General features: G+C 37.0%; 1 protein-coding gene across 7 annotated transcripts in view; it reads right to left on the bottom strand.

Moving 5' to 3' along the window:
- poc1a (POC1 centriolar protein A) overlaps positions 1–20,336 on the bottom strand; it is a 60,731-nt gene that overhangs the window by 23,976 nt on the left and 16,419 nt on the right. For 3 of the 7 annotated variants that reach the window (XM_024269413.2, XM_024269417.2, XM_024269415.2), the window contains exon 10: positions 12,365–12,628. In XM_024269413.2, coding sequence (XP_024125181.1) covers positions 12,365–12,628 — 264 coding nt within the window. The other 4 variants (XM_024269411.2, XM_024269414.2, XM_024269416.2 and 1 more) reach the window with 4 other exon arrangements.

The raw sequence follows: 20,336 nt of genomic DNA, 5'->3' as shown, positions 1-20,336 counted from the left end.
ACCTGGTATATATAAACTTTATTGATTGCAAAGTATTACACTCTTAACAGTTCTGAAAAAAACATATATGAATATTAAAGAAAATAACATGAACTTTTAAAAACCTGCTATAAGCTCTAAAAGAAGGCCACTTTTTTATCAGCACAAGTCCTATTTGAGAAGACAAAGCTAGTCTAACTGGTTTTGCCAAGAGTACACCGAGATTGCAGTTTTTAGGGGTATATCCTTGACTAACTTCCCTCTGCTGCAACAGGAAACATAAGTTCGGCTGCCAGAATGCGTCCACATCACGTAGATTACGCAAAACTGTCAGAATATAATGTAACGTTTAGGAAAATGCTAAATGAAGAGTAATAGAGCTGACATAATGAACTAGAGAGGCACTAAAACACACACTGACACAGATGCAAACAGCAGCCAAAACCACAGCTCACCAGGAAAAACATAACCAGATGTTCACCAACCCCCCTCCTACACACAAGTACAAACACACACACACACACACACATACGCGCACAGCTTACTACGTACAAGAGCTTTTCAACTTTTTCTTTTTCCTCCTTTTTTAAACGGTTCATTAAGCAACTTTATCTGTATTTGCATCTAACTTTAACATCAACCAAAAAGCAGCTTGACAGGTTATTAAAGAGGAAATGAATGGTGGCTTTTGAGAAGACCTTAGTAGAAACTGAACAGCTAATTGTTGTCACCATCTGTTAAACCACTTCTCCCTTTTACATTTTTTTAATCTAACTGTAGTTTTATTGAGGTGTTAATAAAAGAACAGTTACATTTTTCATATAAGTGTACTTTTATTGACACTTCAATTTGTTATGACAAAAGTTAGCTGTTAGATTATGAAAAAATACATCTAAAGTATACTTAGATGACTGATCATAGACTATTTATGAAAATTTCTGTTGTTTAAAAAGGTTAAACCAACTGATTTCACAAGTAAAGTGAACTCTTTTTAACCCTAAACAGAGTGGGATTTGTTGAACAGCTCTATTAGCGTAGGATGTACTGCATCACATCTGAAATAAGAGGAGTACCAGTAAAGTGTGCTCACATTACTAGAAAACTTTACTTCTGTCTTCCAGAACAAAACCGGTTGGTCTTAACAAAGACGCACACACACAAACACACACTCAGAGTCGAGGCTTTTAGCCCCTCCTCTCCTCCAGAGCTCTCGGCAGGCTGTCTGGTTGAGGCCCAGAGTAAAGGGAACTGTTTTCTCTGGCTCGAGTGTCTGTTGTGTGAGTGTGTCGGCAGGCCCCAGACAGGAAGGAAGAGAGTGGGCCCAGGAGTACAGCTCCAGAATTCTGGTTTTGTTTTTCCTCTTTTTCCATAAGTGCAGAGGCGCAGCCAGGTCTTTAAGAAACGGTCATTAATATTTTCCCCTTCTAAAGACACTGACCGCACGGCTTTCTCTGCGACCCCAGGAGTCGGAATGACTCATCACTGTCGAGTATTATAATATTGCCCCTTCTCGAGAGAAAGGGGAGAGAAAAAAAAAAGAAACACTTATGACTTAAATGTGATCCTTTTGGAAATCACAGCGAGGGTCGGAGAGCGGCCTCTGGCTCCTTTTCAGCAACCCTTCCAAACTGAAAGCTCCTGGGCCAGCATCCTCAAATTACATGAATTACTTGAGGGTGAAACAAAAGACTTTTGGACACCGAGAGTGGAGGGATATCGTGCTTCCTCCAACTCACTTTTCGAATAAATCACCAAACCAGATCTGACAAAAGAAAGAGGGTGAGTTACTCGCCATGAGCTGCGGATGACAGCACGAACCACACGGTTTTAACATCTCTACTGAGGACAATGAACGCAGGAAGAACAGGACTTCTCGGGTAACTGCTGAGGCTCGTGGAAGTCACCGATGACATCATCCCTGTGCAGAGCTGTGAAAAATAAACTGTCCTCTTAGATCAAGTTTTAGAGATAATAGGAAATCTAATCCAGTTAAAGAAGTAAAAAAAATAAAATAAAAAAAGGCCATGTGAAAGGCTGGTAATATGTGCAGGGTGTACCCCTCCTTTGCCTGACAGTAGTTAGGATAGGCTCCAGCAACCATGCGACCCCGAAAGGGATTCAGTGACTTTTGAAGAAAGGTGGATGGGTGGATGGAAAGCAGGCCCTGAGACAGACTGGTGACCTGTGCAGTGTGTACCCCGCTTTTTGCAACCTTTTGGGTTTTGAAGATGGATGGATAGATGGATGGAGATTAAGTCCTGAGGCAGACTGGTGACTTTAACAAGATGTACCACATCTTTGCTTAACCATAACTAAGATAGGCTCCAGCAACCCTATGACCCAAAAAAGAATTAAATGGATTTTGAAAATGGATGGATGGATGAATCTGATAAAAGCATAAATTGACCACAAAAAAAATCAGGGCAATGCACTAGATTATTCTTACATTAATTTTGTAGAGTTACTCTTTAAGGTTGTATTATTTCCAACTATTTGTTCACACATAAAAAAATAGGTTAACCTCTGTTGCAGATAGTAGCTAAAGATACGAGAAACATTAATAAATTGTGGATTCAACATTTTTTTGAGCTAGTTCAGAACTACAAAGACTTTGCATTTTTCATTAAGCTTAAATCAACCAGAGTGGCTGAAAAATGACAACATATGCATGCATGTATCTATTTGAGCTTACAGGAATAATGATAAACATATCGATGCATAAGAAGGATGAAGAGAACACAAAAGCTATTAAGACTAATTGATTGAACAGATTTCACATGAAACGTTCTCTTCAAAAAGGCACTTTTGATCTAATTAAATTTCCTGGCTTTCTGGCAAAATATGATGTTTTCTCTGTTTAATAGAACATACCATATACTATCTAAACATCGATATATTTCTTTTGATCCTGTCAATGTGACAGTTTCATTATACAGATTACGATTTCACTGGTTGAAGGCAAAGCTTTCACGTTCTTCTATTTTGTCTCGAATGTTGTTGGTTTTTTTTTTTTGTGAGCTCTTACCTTTTCTTCCCATTCTTTGTTATCCTGTCTTTTGTCTTTGAATGGGGCAGGATTCTTTGAATTCGCACAGCTTCTCTCATCTAGCTTTTATCAGTGGAGCATGTTTGGCTGGTTCTTGAGAGAACCAAAAATAATGTGAAAGTGACATTGCTCTCTCACTTTCACCAAACTCTAAAAATGTGATAAATTAAATAATTTTACATGTAAATGTTGAATTAAATCAGGTTGGGTTCAATGTAAAAACATGGGGGTGGAAATTAAAAGAAAAAAAAAGAATGGAGGAAATCACAATGTGGGAATTTCAAAGGATTTATTTATAGAACCTTGGAGAAAATAAGTACTAATTTCCTACAAACAAACAAAAGTTCTGTCCCTCACAGACCTGTTACTACTTCATGTCACCCGTTTGAAATGATTCTCTGTCCACACCCCTAAACAGTCTAATTTCAACCTCTCCACCATGACCAAAGAGCTGTCAAAAGACACCAAGAACAAGATTGTTCACCCGAACAAGCAGTTTGGAGAGAAGATTGTTGGAGCAATTATTAAAAAAAATAGAAGAAATACAAAAGTACTGACAATCTCCCTCCACCTTGGATTCCATTTAAGACGGGGAACGTCTCCAGGTCTGTCGGAAGTTCTCCAGAGATAATCTGGATGATCCAGAGAAGGACTGGGAGAAGGTCATGTGATCAGATGAGATGATTTTGTTGTTGTTATGTTTGGAGAGGAAAGAGATGTTGGATCCCAAGACCACCACACCCACTGTGAAGCATGGGGGTGGAAACATCATGCTTTAGAGCTGCTTTTCTGCAAAGGGACCAGAACGACTGATCCGTGTTAAGGAAAGGATGAATGAGGCAACTTTCAGGAAACATTTACCCACTGTCATTGTCAACCAGGGTTACATCACAACATACTGAGGTGATTCTTTTATTTTTTTGTTAACCAAATACTCATTTTTTACACCACTATACAAATACATTCTCTAAAAATCAGACAATTTTATTTTCTGGATTCTGCTTTTTTTTCACATATTTCTCCCAGTAGAAGTATCTATGATGAACCTCTTGCACTATTTTAACAGGAAAACTTGCAGAATCTCTGAATGAGTCCATGGAATCCATGGAAGATCTAATACTCAGATTAGCTGTAGTTGAGGAGGTAAAAGATGGGCCTTCTTCTAACAATTTCCCATCGCTCCTAATGTGTTTGATGGTCTATAGATTTTGCTTTTAAGTATTAAAGTTATGCATCTGGCTCCAGTGGGTTTGAAACTATGCAACATGGGAAACAGTGTGTGGGCACAACAAGAGAACTGTGCTTACACATTATTTAGCTGGATTTAGATGTGAACGCAAAGATTTCCACAGTCCGTTTTAAGGTGTAGTGTACCCTGTAGCACCTTGTTAGCCTTGATCTGTAATAAACTTAGTGAACAAAGTTTAATCTAAAAAGCCATTCTCATTTAAGACAAAAGAGAAAAGTAAAATAATTTATTGCTTTTAGGAAAAAAAATCAAGAGTTGAAATTAAGAAAAACAATACATTTTATTCTTAAATATGAATCTAATAACAAATGATGTGACTGATTTAATGAGAAGTGGATGTAAACTTTAAAAATAGAGTTTTTGACGTCCGTTTGTGGACATGAAGCCCTGAAGTCCTTTCTTTGTGCTAACTCTTTTTCAGACAGCATCATCTTGCTAATGCAGACACACACAAACACATGCAGACACTTTAGTCCTCCGTCAGCAGAAAAGACTGCGCACTAAGCACTCCTGCAGAAAAACGTCTAATAATATTCAACTTTCTTAACTCAGATTTCTCGGTGCAACATAACCAGAGTAAATCAGTGGTAAGGCATTAGGACATTTTTTTATCACATTTGTTTAAGATAATATTAATAAAAAACTAAACTAATCATTTTGCTTCTTCTCTCTGGAGATGTAACCCAATCTCCACTTGATTCTCCAAACACTCTTTGAGCTTGTCCTCCGTCAGCGTCAGCCGTTGTTCCAAGATTGAAACGGTCTGGATGGTAAAAGGTCGAAGTGAGAGCAGAAGAAGGGAAAATACATCAGAAACAAGCCACAGAGAGAAGACGCAAATACAAAGGCGACTGAGAAAAAGCAGCATGTTATGAAGGGACAGTAGACGGCTGTAATAAACACTCCAATTGATTAGTGTTGACAATTTTGCAGTAGGAGCTGAAAACAATAATCTGCATCTACATTGCAGTTTGCTCATATTTTCTCTCTCAAACAATTGAATAAATGTTTGGTATAAATGCTCCCCACAAAGAAGATAAGATGGTCTCTTTCTGAAACAGGAGCAGCCCGCGTGGGCAGTAAGATCACAGTGCAGCATACTTCTCCTGTCAGCATCCTCCACCAGAAACAGGAACTGTTGTGTGTCCTGACTCTGAATTTGGACACTTTTTTTTTGCATCTAAACGTACCGTTTCTCAAAAATAAAAACAAATTGAACCATTTTAAGGTGTATTCAGATTGGTAAAGTCCATTGGTTCCACTTATTTGTTCTGGAATGAGTCCTGAAGATTGCATTTGGTCTGTACTCAGACTGGTGTCTACAGGAGATTTCTGTTCCGAACCAACCCTTGAATACAAAACCACGTGACTAAAGATCTCTTCAGTCATTGGCCAGCAGTTATGGGGGAGGGTCACCTGTAAGGTCAGTTGTAACTAAGGCCTAAATTACAGGCTACAAGGTTTTTTCTTACACAGCCCCAGAACTGAGTTTCACGTTAATTTCAAGCAGATGTTTCAGGTTGTCTTCTTCCATGTTCCTACAACCTCTGATTAAAAACAGGTGTATAGAAAGAACAATATTAGCCCCCGTCATGCCGCGGTATCGGGTTGTGCACGACACCTTGAATTTTGTACTTTGGCTCTTATTGAGGAAGGAATTCAGAAAATGTAAACATACGTTGTGCCCAAAATTCAGAGCAAAGGAAAACGTTGGAGTTATGGAGAGGAATAGAAAGTACATTAACAGCTAATATTGCCTTCACTACTCAGAAGAATTGAGAGTTAAAAGAAAGAATTGAGAACACATTTAAAACAAAAAAAATAGTCGTTTAAGTAGAAAACATCCATGACTGAAGCTTTTTCAGCAATAAAAAACAAAAACTTGAAAAAAAGAATATGACTGAATGTCAAACATTATATTGTTGCTCAAAAATGTTAAAAATAAGATTTTAGCTGTTAGTTCACACAGACGACAAAAACAAAAAACATAACAAAGTCTAACTAAAATGGCATGTTCTGTCATGAGAAAGAGCTGGAAAAATGTAATAAACCCATAATATGATGGTGCATTTGACACAGTAATAGTTTCTAGAGTGTGGGCGTGTGGCATTTTCCGACAGGTCATTAAACAAGATGACATTTCCCGTTATTTCAAACATAGCATGAGTACTTGCATCTCAATCTCCTTTTTCCAGATCAATACAGCTCGGTTCATCTGGACAACCTGACGGAGCCACCTGTTCCACCGCGTGGCGCATTTTCACCGCCTGCGCCTCGGATTCTGCACGTGTCCTCCAGGCTGCAGCAACATTAGACAGGCCTATGCTTTTCATCTGGAGTGGAAACCAAATCTTTGTGCTCCTAAAAATAGAGTGAGCTGTTTTTCTTTTCTCTCCAGAAAACAAGATACCCTCCGTTGCCCTCAGCATTACGGTCCTCTGTTGCAAAGCTTACAAAAAAAAGCAACTGAACACTGATAGTCGCACAAAAAGCAGCTTTTTAATTGTGTGAAGACTTAGTAAGCATTCAGACTACAGTGATCCTCCTGCTCCTTTCCATTTGTTTTTCAGCACATAAAAATTCAATCACACTTTCAGTGGTATCAAAACGTTCAACTTCTTCAGGACATTGCTGATTGTATTTTTGGTCTTCATAAACGTTATAGCTTTTGAAATATTGAGCAAAATATGCCCCACAGAAAATGAATAAGAAAGTCTTCAAATTTAAAAATTTTAAGTAGATTAGCAACAATTAGAAATATTCATGGGCAATGTTTTCATCTGTTATAGAAATTTTCAAAAAATTGTTTAATATTGTGCCAACATGCTAACATTTTTGGCTAATTTGTCATCTACTGAGGTGTTTATAGGCTAGTTTAGAGTTTAGCTAATATTTTAGCAACAGGCTAACGTTTTTGACCAATTTAGTTTACTGAGAAGTTTCAGGCTATTTTAGACTTTAGCTAATATCCTGGCAACATGCTAACGGTTTTGACTAATTTGTCATTTATTGAGGTTTTTATATGTCAATTTAGAGATTAGTTGCTATTTTAGCAAACAGGTTAACTTTTTTGACTAACTTGGTTTACTGAGGAGTTTTTGGCAATTTAAGAGTTTAGCAAGGATTCAAGCAACAAGCTTACGTTTTTGGCTAAATTGACATCTACTCAGGTTTTTTGGGCTAATTTGGAGTTTAGCTCATATTTAAGAAACACAATTTTTTTTGCAAAAGTAGTATGTACTAGACTCTAGTACATACCCCTTTTGCAAAAAGTAACTAGAGATTTTTAAGCAATATCTAGAGATTTTTATACAATTTAACCACAAATGTTTAGAAATTTAGGTCAACTTCAGCGCCTTTTTCATAGTTCTCTAACAAAATTTCCAGCCTTAGCAAATTTAACATTTTGCAATTAGCTTTTGCATTTTCAGCAAATCCCTTTATCAATTAAAGTTAATTTCGTCACGATTTTTAGCAAAAAGCTTCAGCATCTTAAGCGACTACTTTCAGCAAAAAGCATTCACACTAGCATTATCACAGGTAATGCTACTTTTCTAGTTAATGTATGTCAGATTTTGTCAATGTGTGCATATTATCTCAAAATATGATTTGTTTCTATGTTTTTAAAATATTTTCTTTAGAAAATTATGATCCAATCAAAACTTCTAAAGAACTTTATTTAAATTTTTTAATAGGATATTGTTCCAATGACAAAAATCTTTAGCACAGTCTTTTCCTAAATCAAATGATTGTTTTCATGCAGCCTGTAGAATAGGTTGTAATACCTTGCACAAAGATGTACAACTTTCTAATAAAACATGAGAAAATTCTAAGAAATATCTATCAAAAAGTTTTTCTGATAAATGGATCCAATTTGAGCGGAGCCAGTTATGTTGATTTTTCAGACAAATTGTAAATTTTGTTGTACAAGCACCAAATACGGCACAGATGGACCTTAAAATCCGCTCTGTCTGAAAAGCATGTTTGCCACACAAAAAAATCCAATACGGCAGCCATTTTTTAAAGATGGCGGCCATCCACGCAATTTTCACAAAAATATTTAACGACTACCATGCTTTTCTGAAATAGGGAATTTCGTAAGGTACATCCAAGTCAATCTTGGCTCCACTATTTGACTAATTTATATAAAATATAAATAAATAAATATATAATATAATAGAAATATTTGTTTAAATGTCACTAGACTAATTGTAAATTTTTTTCATCCATGTTTTAAGATTGGCTACCAATCTCATAAACTTCTGAAGTAATTCTTTTTATGAGGCAGCAAAGGTTTGTACTAATAAATCTATATTTTAGTTGACTTACTCTTTCTGGATTAATTTACAATACAGATGATCTAACTCTAAAGCAATATTTTGTCCAAAAAGAAAACAAATTATGTGATTCCATTCATGGGAGAACTTGTTTTACAGAAATAAAATGTGCACATATGTGGATTTTTTTTTGATAATTTAAAGAGTAATCTTTTCAGTAATGAAGATTTATATTGTTGCATTCATTTCATTTTTCTGACACAGGATTATTGCTATTTTCTTAAAGATTAATTTAGTCTGAATAATGATCAAGATTATATTGAAGTTGGAATACATCATAAAATCCTAAAGTAATTCTTACATGAGAAATTCCTTCACAATGTCCCAGTGGTTTTGATTCTTTACTTAAAAAAAAAAAAGAAGAAATAAAAAAAGAATTTAGGCAAAGAAAAACAGCTGAAACTTGAGTAAGTGAAAGCTGAGAACACAGATATATTGAGAACGTCTAACGCAACAGATTGAAGCTTTGAACGTTTTAGTTCAAAACTAAATAATTCATGAACTTTCTCTTATCTCCATCAATATCTCCTAAAGCATTGCAGCTGCTGGTGGAACGTGATACAAGTAAAAATGATTATAAAGTAGAATATACATAAATATTTTCCTGCTTTAGTCCAATTATAACAGAGGGAGAAAGGAGTAATTGAAGCATTAAATGAAAGTCTTTATTATCCTATAAAATTATTCTTGAAATCATTTTAAAATAACCTGCTATTGACAAATATACATTTGGGGAAAAAACAACTAATATTTAATGTAAAGCTTTAGGATGTCTAAAGTGAAGCATATGCTAACCTTTATTTGAGATAAAAGCAAAGTTTCTCTAATGTGAACTTTAAGTAGAGCTGATGTGATTTAATGAGTCATAGTTTTCACAGGAAATGCACACATTTGCAGGAACTTGGAAGCTCATGTGGATCACTTTGTGAACTGATGTTTCTGAGTTTCTGGTTCCTCATTTCAGGTCTTTCACGTCAACTCTGAGGTGAAGATTTATAAGGAAAAGAACAAACCAAACTATTAGGAAGGTCCAGCTGGAGTGTGTTCCACACTCTTAAAAGGCTCCCATGGGTCAGGCATGTTCATACAATTCAGGAAAACTTCTTTGATTTCAGTTTGATTAAGAAAAAGGATCATTATTGTGCAACACCAGCTAAGATTGTTGTCAATTTCAAAAACTAAAAACAGTTCATAAGGATAAAGAATGACCTAATATGGATGCCATAGATTTTCAACAGTGTTATCACATCAATTAATGATTTTACATACCAATAGTTTTATTAAATAAATATAAATTTTTCCTATTTGATGGATTGGGTCACTAAAATGTCACTGCCTTCCAAATCCATCAACAGACGGTTATCTTTTTAGTGAAGTGACTGTACTTAACATTTCTAATTCATATTATAAAAAGTATTTTTACAAATCCACCTATTTGCATGAAATATATGATCAACTTTTATTGATGAACAACAGTAAATCTAAAAACTGAATTTCTAATGTTCTCTTGGGGGTTTATTTAGTGTTCTTCTATTTGATTCAGAATGAATTTAATATTTTTTATGACGTGTTGCAGTTCATATTATGTTGTTTTGTATTTTATTCTATATTTTACATTTAGCGTACTGAAACTACGACTGATTTTTTAGCACGTTTTACAAAGAATAAGTTATTTTATGCTACTAATCACAAAAACTAAGGTATAAAAATAATTGACTTTAACTATTACAGTAATAAAAAGTCTTAATCATGAGTAGAGATCAATTTTTTATGAATTAAAGTAGTGAAGTCTAATACAAAAACTTTATAAAAGTGAAGAAAAATAACATTAGGATTCATGCACTATTTGTCTTTGAAAAAACTGGAGTCTATGTTTATTTGTTAACAAGATTATGTGGAGTAATTGTATTGCCAGATGTAATCCTGCTTCAGAGAAAGAGTGCAATGAGGCTCGTTTAGTCAAATATAAATTAAAAAAATGTCCTGATTTCACAAAAAGATAAACAGATGTGGTCAGATTTAATTTTGTTATGGAAAAAGCAGCCTGTGAGAAGCCAAGGACGCATGTGTCCTCAGCTTTTTCAAAATGGATAATCAATTATTCCATAGCTCTTATTTTACTGGCTCCTACATGTCCGTGCCTAAAAACATTTATGGATTAGAGGGAAAAAAAAGATGTGATGTAAAATGAAGAGAGATTGATAAGAAGCAGAGCTTTTAGCGTTTAAAGTGGTCGTTGTCCTTCTGTTTTTGTACCAGGATCTATTTTTAGGGCTGCAGGCTCTGGTTTGCTCTGGCTTCAAACTGTGTCTGGCCTTCACAGACAGTCACACTGTGAGGAGAGGCGGACTAAACACAGCAGCATGGAGCGTCTTTGTAAAGGAAATCTATGGAGGTCGATGTGTAGAAGAGTGGCTACAAAAAAAAACTATAAGTAACAAATGAATGAATAAGAAGAAATTGTGTGTCTATGCTTATTATAACTGATCAGCTGCTTCTCTGCTGGGGGCTTTTTCCTTCCACTGCAGGGAATTCCTCTTTAATCTGTTTTCTTCACACATTTAACTAGCTAAATCAGTTCTATTTTTCCTGAGTTTCTTCCACAGTTCTGTTTGCATTAGCTCCGCCCCTTTCCACGGAGGCAGCAGTGCAGGCTGTCAGGCCCAGAATGCAGCTCATCAAGGCCAGGTGGAGATGGAAGCTGAGCTGCACACAGAGACTGGAGAAGTAAATGGTTGAGAGGTTTTGATGAGACTGTCGTTGAAGAGTTGGTTGTTTGTCGAGAGGATTTCGAGGTTTGGGTTTTGTTGCGGTCCTTGTCATTTTGCAGAGACACTTTTTCTACTCAATAAACCACAAAACAATGAGATGTGGAACCTTTTTAAGTTTGTTCATCAGGGTAAGCCTTTTACCACATTAAAGTATTTTATTCCCTGTACCCTACACTGCAAAGATTTACTTAACAAGATTGCTTAAGTTTCAAAAGTAGGCTACACAAAATTGTTGAGGGATTTGAAGAAATCCCCATTCATTTTCAATGGAGCTGAAAAATCGCATAAATTGGATAAAATCCCTAAAACTGAAAAAATATATCAATATCAAAAGTACAGCCAGGAATGTCCTGAATGTCTTGAACGTTTTGATAACAAGATTACTTAAGTTTCAAAAGTGCCCAATTTTTGATGTTTTTTTTAAAATTTATTTTCAAAGGGGCTGAAAAATCGCATAAATAGCATAAAATCTTAAAAACCGTAAAATATATCAATCCCAAAATTTAAAGCAATAGTGTTCTGCGCAAACTGAATGTTTTGATACCAAGATTGCTGAAATCGCTCAAAATGTGATCGAGTTTTTACTTGCCGAAAAACATATGGAAAGGAGCAAGAGAATCACTAGTTTTTCAATTGCAAAAATAATTTTAGTTTAATTTAACCTCTTAATTTTCCTACTTTTAATGTTTCTTTTGGATCACACAACATTTTATTTTAACATTCAGCGATAAATAACTTGCATTTAACATGTTTTTTTACTGCTGCTGCCCAGCATGGACTCCCATCTGTTCAGACTGACTGCTACTGTAACTTCAGCATGTGTGGAAAATTGAAGAAACACACACACACCTGTGGATTAATGCACTAGTGAAGAACCTAGTAGAGGACTTTTTAATCCCTCTGTGTCTGTGCTCTGATCCCACATCTGTCTGGAAGGGTCACACGCTATTTGTCATGACAGCTTAGCACATCTTTTGCTTACCTGAGTAAGAATATCCAGCTGACCTATAATGTGTTCCAGGGCGTTCGCTACGCCAGAAGGAACCTTTCCATCTGAAGCATGGCTCTCTGATTGATGGTGGCGTGAAGGCAGCTGTGAAGTTTGTTGGGTGGAAGAGGAGCTGATGCTGGGGTCTCTGTAGACTTGGGAGTGAGTTGCTCTGCTGTGACTTCCATGACTGAAGCTCTGAGCGTGGGAAGCAGTTTGAGATTCCTGTCTGTTAACATGCTCTGCTGGTTCAGATGTCTGCAGAAAGAGAGGACAGACTCAAAGGAGGAAAAAAAAAAAACGTGAATATTCCAGATGGGCTTTAGTCATGAAAGGAAAACATGGTAACTCTATTTATATAGGTGTTTTCCATATGTAATCCACTGAGACACTAGGAAAAAGTACTAGAAACCCCGAACAGAGGAAAATTGTTAGCCAAAGGGCAAGAATATTCAGTTCTGTAATTTTACTAATAAATTAAAAATATGTATACACAGGGAAAAATGCGTGGAAATCTGAATTTCTCAGCCAAATGTGCGTCTTAGGTTTAAAATGCAATGCGGCTTTCTATGACTGTTTCTGAGCTCTACCTACAAAACACACGTTGAAAGTTGAACCAGGTTAACTTTGACTAATTAGGGACTAGGATTTGGTAATGGCATGTGGATGGCGTCCCCTTCAATTCACGTAAGTGCAAACCATTTGAAAATTGATCATGGAGGAGAAATTCATAACTGCGGTTTGTGCCCTACCGGGATTATATGAAGACAGAGTTTGAATTCCTCCCCTTACAGCTACACAATAACATAGATAATCGGCAACTATTGATGATGTCATCAAGTGGTAGTAACATCCGAATCTAAAGACACTACTTTTCCAGATCTCTCTGTTTGGAGGGCTAAATGTAGGGGTAGGGAGAAGCCGTAGTGGTAGGGGAAGAATTTGGATTTGACCAAAGTCTTTCATATATCAGAATAGAGCTGTGAAAGAAAAAGCCTGGAGCAAGATTTACAAAATTTGCACCGCTTAGACATTTCTTCCAACTGTAGGTGGCGGACATACTCAAGTAAACAGTAGAAAAATGTCAAAAGGAAGAAGTCCATCCGTTTGTCTAGTCCTCTTGCTATCTTAAGGGGTCCAGATGATCCAACCCTTATATTGACGTGTGATCCCTCCCATGACAAAGGTGGACAGGATTTTATGTCTGCCATGGACACCAGTGAGGATAAAAAATCCTTAAGAAAAAAAAGTTCAGCACACTGTCTTGTCCAGATGACCCCACTTTTCATGTAAATGTACCTATGATATCACAAGGGTTACTTGGAACACCATGTGATAAATGCATGTTCAAGTCTGATTTTTTTTTTTTCTGGCCAACAAAATTTTGACACAAACAGGGAGAGAAAAGAAAATATCATTTTAAATGATTGGGCATCACTGACAGTTTTCAAGTGATTCAGTTCAGACTCATGGGATCAACACAGACTATTTACAATGGATTCATTTTGTTGTTTTAAATCTCTGAAGAGTTTTTACTTAAGTTTTGCAGTAAACAACAATTACATTTGAATTAGTAAAAATAATACATTTTTAGACCAAAACAGGCAGAAAATAGAGCTTGTAATTAAAGATAAATTAGAATCTGATCCTTTTTTTTTTTTTTATAAAACCTTAAATGCTTTATAAATCTGAGGTAAACTATACAGTAAGAACGTGTAAATAAAGAATGGCCACAATTTTTTATTGCTTGAGTGTGTATTTTCTTCATTTATATAAATGTTCTTCTTCTTTAGCTTAATGCAGCATTATTTAGCTTTTTTAAACAGTCGTCTGTCAAACTATTCCGTATGTTTGTAAATCTAAAGGAGCAGTTCCTGTTCGCTGAAAATGTGGGCTCTCACTTTAATTTATTTATATATTTATGTTCATATAATCGGAGAGCTCTATCCCACAGTTTGTTTGCTTTTTTTTTCATGCGCTCACAAAGTCTTCCCTGACTGCTCCTTGGTGATTCACATTTCTGTAGTTGTGCATACAGAAACGCAGACAGGCTGCTTATATTGAGATTTATTCAATAAGGTCTCTCTGAAATCATATGACCAAACATGGCAGACAGTTTGAGGTTTGTTCATTTCTCATTGCGCATCTCTGACTGCTTACACGCAGTCAAACACTTTTTTGAAGCCAGATCCAAGATTAGCAGAGTTGTAAATCTTCATCTTGCCTTATCAAGTTTGTCAAAAAGATCAATACATAGATTTAAATGGGTAATAGCTAAAACATTAAAGGAATTACAATTTAGTTATGTTATTTTCTATGCTTTAAAAGCAAACAAGCAGCTTCGTCAGATGTACTATTAAATATGTAAATGGAGGTAAATAATCTATAGTTGTAGCTTCATGTATCCATAATGTGCTATTATGCCTCACAAGTGCCCTTACAGGTGGATACAGGCTGTCTAATGACTAAAAATAAACTAATCCGTACAGTGCATGTAGGTGGCCCACATGATGTTTTAAGACAGTGAGCCCATAAGGCAAAAATGTTCATGAACAATTGTTCTACGAAAAAGCTGCAGTCGACGGGTTGTAGTTACACTTAAGCATCACGTAAAAAGTAAGAGGGAACTAGGTGTGAGGCTGGCATGTTGTATGGATTTTTCACTTTTTTAGCCTCCCTGTTCACGTAAAAGATGCCAGCTCCCCGCACATCCTTTGCCTGGTTGTTAGAAATCAGGAAATTAGATAATCAGAGCATAGTTGGTGTGAGTATCCTTTGTATCAACCCATGCGAGCATTGCACACGGTCAGTAAGGAGCCAGTACACGCACCTTGCTAACAACTGGAGTGCACCGTACTACACCTGTACATCACCTGTGCGTGTAACTTACATTATTCTTACAATACACTTGCGATACACACGATAAGATACGTTGCATTTTCATGACGTCTCTTATGCCGCATTCACGACTGACGCGATTTGTGTGTCTGCGACTTCTCTTTTGACACTAAATTTACTGCTTGATGCCCCAGCCACAGAGGAACGTTTGTTGGCTTCATTCGTTGCCACATCATGGAAAACATGGATGATGTTGAGTGAGAAGCTTGGGTTTATATGTGTTGGAGTGCTCTATAGAGGCACCGGAAAGCATGTCGTTGGTTCAGCAGATCATTTAGAGTATCTCCCGGTGTGCTGCTTCACTCCTGACGGCTGTTTTTAATGTTACTTCCGTCTGTCTGTGGCCCAGTTTGAGCATTAACCTGAGAGGGGGAAAATAAAAATAAAATTGGAGGATCTTTTTATTGTTGTCAGGATAATAATAAGGCCTCGTTTCAACTGAGCGGTCCAGACCAGACCGGACTGGACTATTGAGCGTTTCCATTACAAAATGGACGCATTAAGCAGGACCGACTGGTACCATTTCTGGTCCCCCATTGGTCATAGGTCCATAGAAAAATAGAAAGGAACCATTGGGGCGGAGCGTCTGTTGACACATGATGTAACATATTGATTGGTGGATAGGTTTTACGACAACAAGAAGCGTCCGACCAGCGCTGTTCCCAACTCAAGATCCAGGCCTAAAGTTTTGTCCTCTTTTTTGTCGTATTCTCCTTCGCCGCCCACAATCTTCTTGCAAAGAAGCATAAATTCTTTACATAAAGTATTCTCCCTTATTTGAAGAGGTCAGGGACCGGAGACACACCGGATTCGGTGCGTCTCCGGTCCTACGACACCCACAACCCCATTTCCGCCTCGACCGACCCCCGCGGCCGAAAAATGTCTGTTAGGGATTCATTCTAAGCAAAACTATTTACTGAAGAACACTGGAGTATTGCTCAAATTAAAGAACTTTTTTTTATTTAATTCAGAACAATAGACTGTTTGCCGCATTATAAACACCTGTTCCGTATTATAATTATCCTCCGCGGTTATTTTTTTAATTTTCCATCCATTCATGAGTCAGCTGATGCTGATCACTTTTGCTGTAGTCACACTGTTTTGATGCATAGCATCGGTCTACACCCTGCATGCTTTTTGATGGTCTAACACTCCTTGGAAATGCTCACTTGAAATCCCTGGACCATTCTAAACTGGCCAAGAGGGGACTGGTCTTGTCCGCACTGCTCAGTGGAAACGAGGCATAAGAAAACCATCATAAACCCACAAGCTCCCTCCAATGGCATCTGCAGCAGCCCTCTGTATACTGGGCAGCTCGCTATGCTGGCAGCTGGGGCCATGACCCCATTAGCTCTGCTGGACCCCAAGTAGCAGAGCTCGCTAACTAGCTTGCTACGCTGTTCAATAAACAGCTACCCAGCTGTTTATTGAACAGCGTAGCAAGCTAGTCACATGCTCAAGGCTGAGTCCCTGATTTGTTGACGCGGTGCGTCGACCTTGCAGCATCCGACACCCAAATTAAGTACATTGACTTAATACTGAAACTTGACGCTCTTCCTCAAAACCGCGTCTGGTGCGAGTAAATCATTAAGGTGGCCGCTCAAGCCACAAGGTGACTCCAAGACACATCTTCACTCTCCTTTAAGATTTGACCTCTTTTCTTTACGACCTTCTATGAGCTCAGACAACCCAAAAACATGCAGCGCCCATACGGGTCAACCCCCAGTAAGGGTGCATGTGACTAAAGCATTATCCACAAAGAACAATGAAAATTCAATGCCATTCAGTAATTAGTCTAGGACTCATGTCTGGGACCGATTTCGGTTTCTGAACAAGCTGAGCTTTTTTTTTTTTTTTTGGCTCAAAATCAAGATCCACCTCTGTGGATTTAGCCACATTGAGATGTTTGCAGAGATATCTGTCACAAATCTAACAACAGCTGCACAACTTCTGCTTTTTTATTTTATTTGCATACTGATTCTTTTCTTTGGCACCATTACAATTATGCCATACAAACTGCAATCATTTTTACAATAAATATACTGATGCTTACATTTGTGTTTTTTACAGATGCAAATAATTGAGATAACAACAGGAACACAACTTTTATAAATCTAAGTCTTTTTTAAATATTTGTGATTTAATAACCAACAAAATTAACTTAAAAGAAATGTAATCACTTTCACAGCATTTTCTCATTCAATATTTTCAAAAACGGACTAAACTTTACTTGGGGGGAAAAAAAATGTCAGTTTAACACAAAGAATTTACTTGCATTTAAATAGTTTGTAGGGCTCCTTTATAGTGCTCTATTGGGTATGTGTGACCTACAGCACAATGGTGTACTACACAACGGCGCAGACAAACGAGAAGACAAACACTGTAACTACCCTCTTAACAAATCACCTGTAGTGGAAAAGCAAACAACGGAACAATTTCGGAGGTCAAAATTAAACATAGACACAAGGAGCCATCAATACACAATTCAGAGCCATCAATACACAATGCAAGGCGTAGATAAAACTATTCATCACACACATGATCACATCAGAGGAGAAAGCTGTAGTGAATGGCAGCTTTTTTTTTTACGCAAAAGTGACTGAATCCAACGTCAGTTCAACCAGACTAATGATCTTGACTGCGCTGGATAAGACATTTTACAATAATCCAAGATAAATGCCTGGATTTGACATCAAAATACCTGTAGCAAAATGTTTTTGTTTCACCAAAAACTGCATACAAGTTTAAATTTATGCCTGTTTAAAAGCTAGCTTAACCATTTCAAATGGGGAAAATACAAACTTGTAGCATCAAGAGTAGAATAGAATAGTGTTATTCCTACTATAAAGGGGAAATTACCTTATCTAAACTACCATATTTACAAAAAAAACATATTAAAAGCAAAGAAATATTTAAATTGTCTTTTCATTTTTGCTGGAAAGCTTGAGAAAAGTCTAAGCCAGATAAGTTAGCATAGAAAAAGTTGAAGTTGTTAAACACCAACGTGTAAAGGTGTTTTCACACCAAACGCGATTTGTGCGAAAAATTTATGGACACTGATTTGATATCACCTTTTGTTGACCCTCCATCCCTCGTTACTTTGCTTAAACTTTTCAGTCAAAATACAGAGTAAGAACATATTTTCTAGAAAAGGTGGTTTAAGACCCATGTCAATGAAAATTGAGTTTGGGGTGTTTTTAACGTGTACTTGTAACATTTTACTCATGATTGAGGATATATTTATAAAGAAAATTTAGGTAACAACTGTGTTTTTGAGTATTTCTTTATTTAAATCGTGGTGAATTCGGAGCAGACGAAAAAATGCGGGATGAAAAAGATTGTAGTTAGCTGCGTACCATTTTTGCTGCACCGCTAATGTTAGCTTGCAATTGTGAGGTGCTGTAAACTAGCAGGAGAAAGTGCAAACCAAGGAATGATGGGAAATGAGCATGGGCTTACTCCCATTGGTCGACGCTTACTCCCCCGCTGCAACTCTAAGCTGATATTTTGAAGAAACTATGTCCAAGAACACAACACAGGTTTTATGATTTTAACAAAATAAATAAATAAATATATAATTTTTTTATTTATCTGTTTTTTTAACAGCAGAATCATGAAAAAAAAGAAAAAAAATGCTTGGAATGCTTTTACAAAGGATAAAAAGATTATCTTAAAGATGTGAGATCTTAAAGCTAAAATATTACCTTGACTCCAAAACAGCCTAAAAAAAATTAATTACCCAAAACAGCCAGCATGTAGCTAAAATATAAACTCAAAAGAGCCTAAAAAATCTTAGTAAATGTCAAAATAGTCCAATGCCAATTTTGAAAACTTAACATACTTATGAATAAAAACAGGTAGGAATATTATTCCAGAATAAATCAACTTCAACCTTAACTTTCACTATAATACTCTCCAAAAAATATATTTTGCCAAAATTATTCAAGTTAGAAGTGAGCACAAGATACCATCAGACCAATAATAACAATGAAATAAAATTATCTGAAGGGCCGGCGATAATTCCCAGAGGGCCGAATCCGGCCCTCGGGGCTTGACTTTGACATATGTGTCAAAGTCGGCTTAAATACTCCTCCCAATTTCATCCAATTTCATGTGATCTTCATGTCTTTAAGTCTCCTTTTCAGTGTGTTTCTTAATACCTGAAAATGTTCCGTTTTGTTATGGGCTTGTTATTTCAGAGTGCACTTGTATTGTGAAGCCTGCTCATGTGTTAACCCTGTTTTCCCACTTCTCTTACCTTTCACTCATCCTTTCCCTACATGACGCTGATGCTCATTCGCTCCAGTAGACCTCTAAGCTCTCTTTAAATCCACTACACTGCCGTCTTCATTATTTCGTCGTCACACCCCCTGCCTTTACCCCCCTTCCTGCTGTCAAATCTACTCATATTTCCATATCCAATCGTCAAGATGCACCAACAAACAAGGGAAAAAAAACAATGATTTTGAGCAAATGATCATTTTTAGAGTTCGTTCAGCTGGTCTGTCTCCATCTTTTCCCATCCTGAAGCTGGTCGAGGCGCTGCAGTGGATAATGTGTGTTGAGTTGTGAAGAGACGCCTGCTGTGAGAGTGCAGCTCGTCTGTCTGCACACGTGAGCTACACAGAGACCCAGATGTGAAGGTAGAAAGAGGGACGTGGGGGGGCGGGGGCAGTTGTGATGAGAGAGGGCTGATCTGCCTGTCAGTGATGCCCCCCCTCCCTTCCTCCTCCACTAAACCACACATATATTGGTGACAATAAAGCTGCAGATGAAGATTTGCTCAGCTGTGGGACCAGAGGGACGAACTAAACAAAACGAATATTCATTCTTCATCTGGACAGTCTTTCCAATTGCCTTGTGGTGTTAAAAAGTGATGCGTACGTGATCCTCGTATGACACCTTTTACTAACAAATGAAGCTCAATATCCAACAAAAATCACATACAATATTAGCATTTTGAAACTCGTTTAACTGGTAGAGTGCAACTTTTTCTCCTTTTTGTATTTTAGGTTTGTTTTTTTGTTTTTTTTCTTATTAACTTGTCCTGTCCAACAGCTGAGCCAAC

This window comes from Oryzias melastigma, linkage group LG5, assembly GCF_002922805.2.
Source record: "Oryzias melastigma strain HK-1 linkage group LG5, ASM292280v2, whole genome shotgun sequence".
Lineage (NCBI taxonomy): Eukaryota > Metazoa > Chordata > Actinopteri > Beloniformes > Adrianichthyidae > Oryzias > Oryzias melastigma.
Note: the sequence above shows the minus strand (reverse complement) of the source record. Positions and strands in the feature narration are given on the sequence as shown.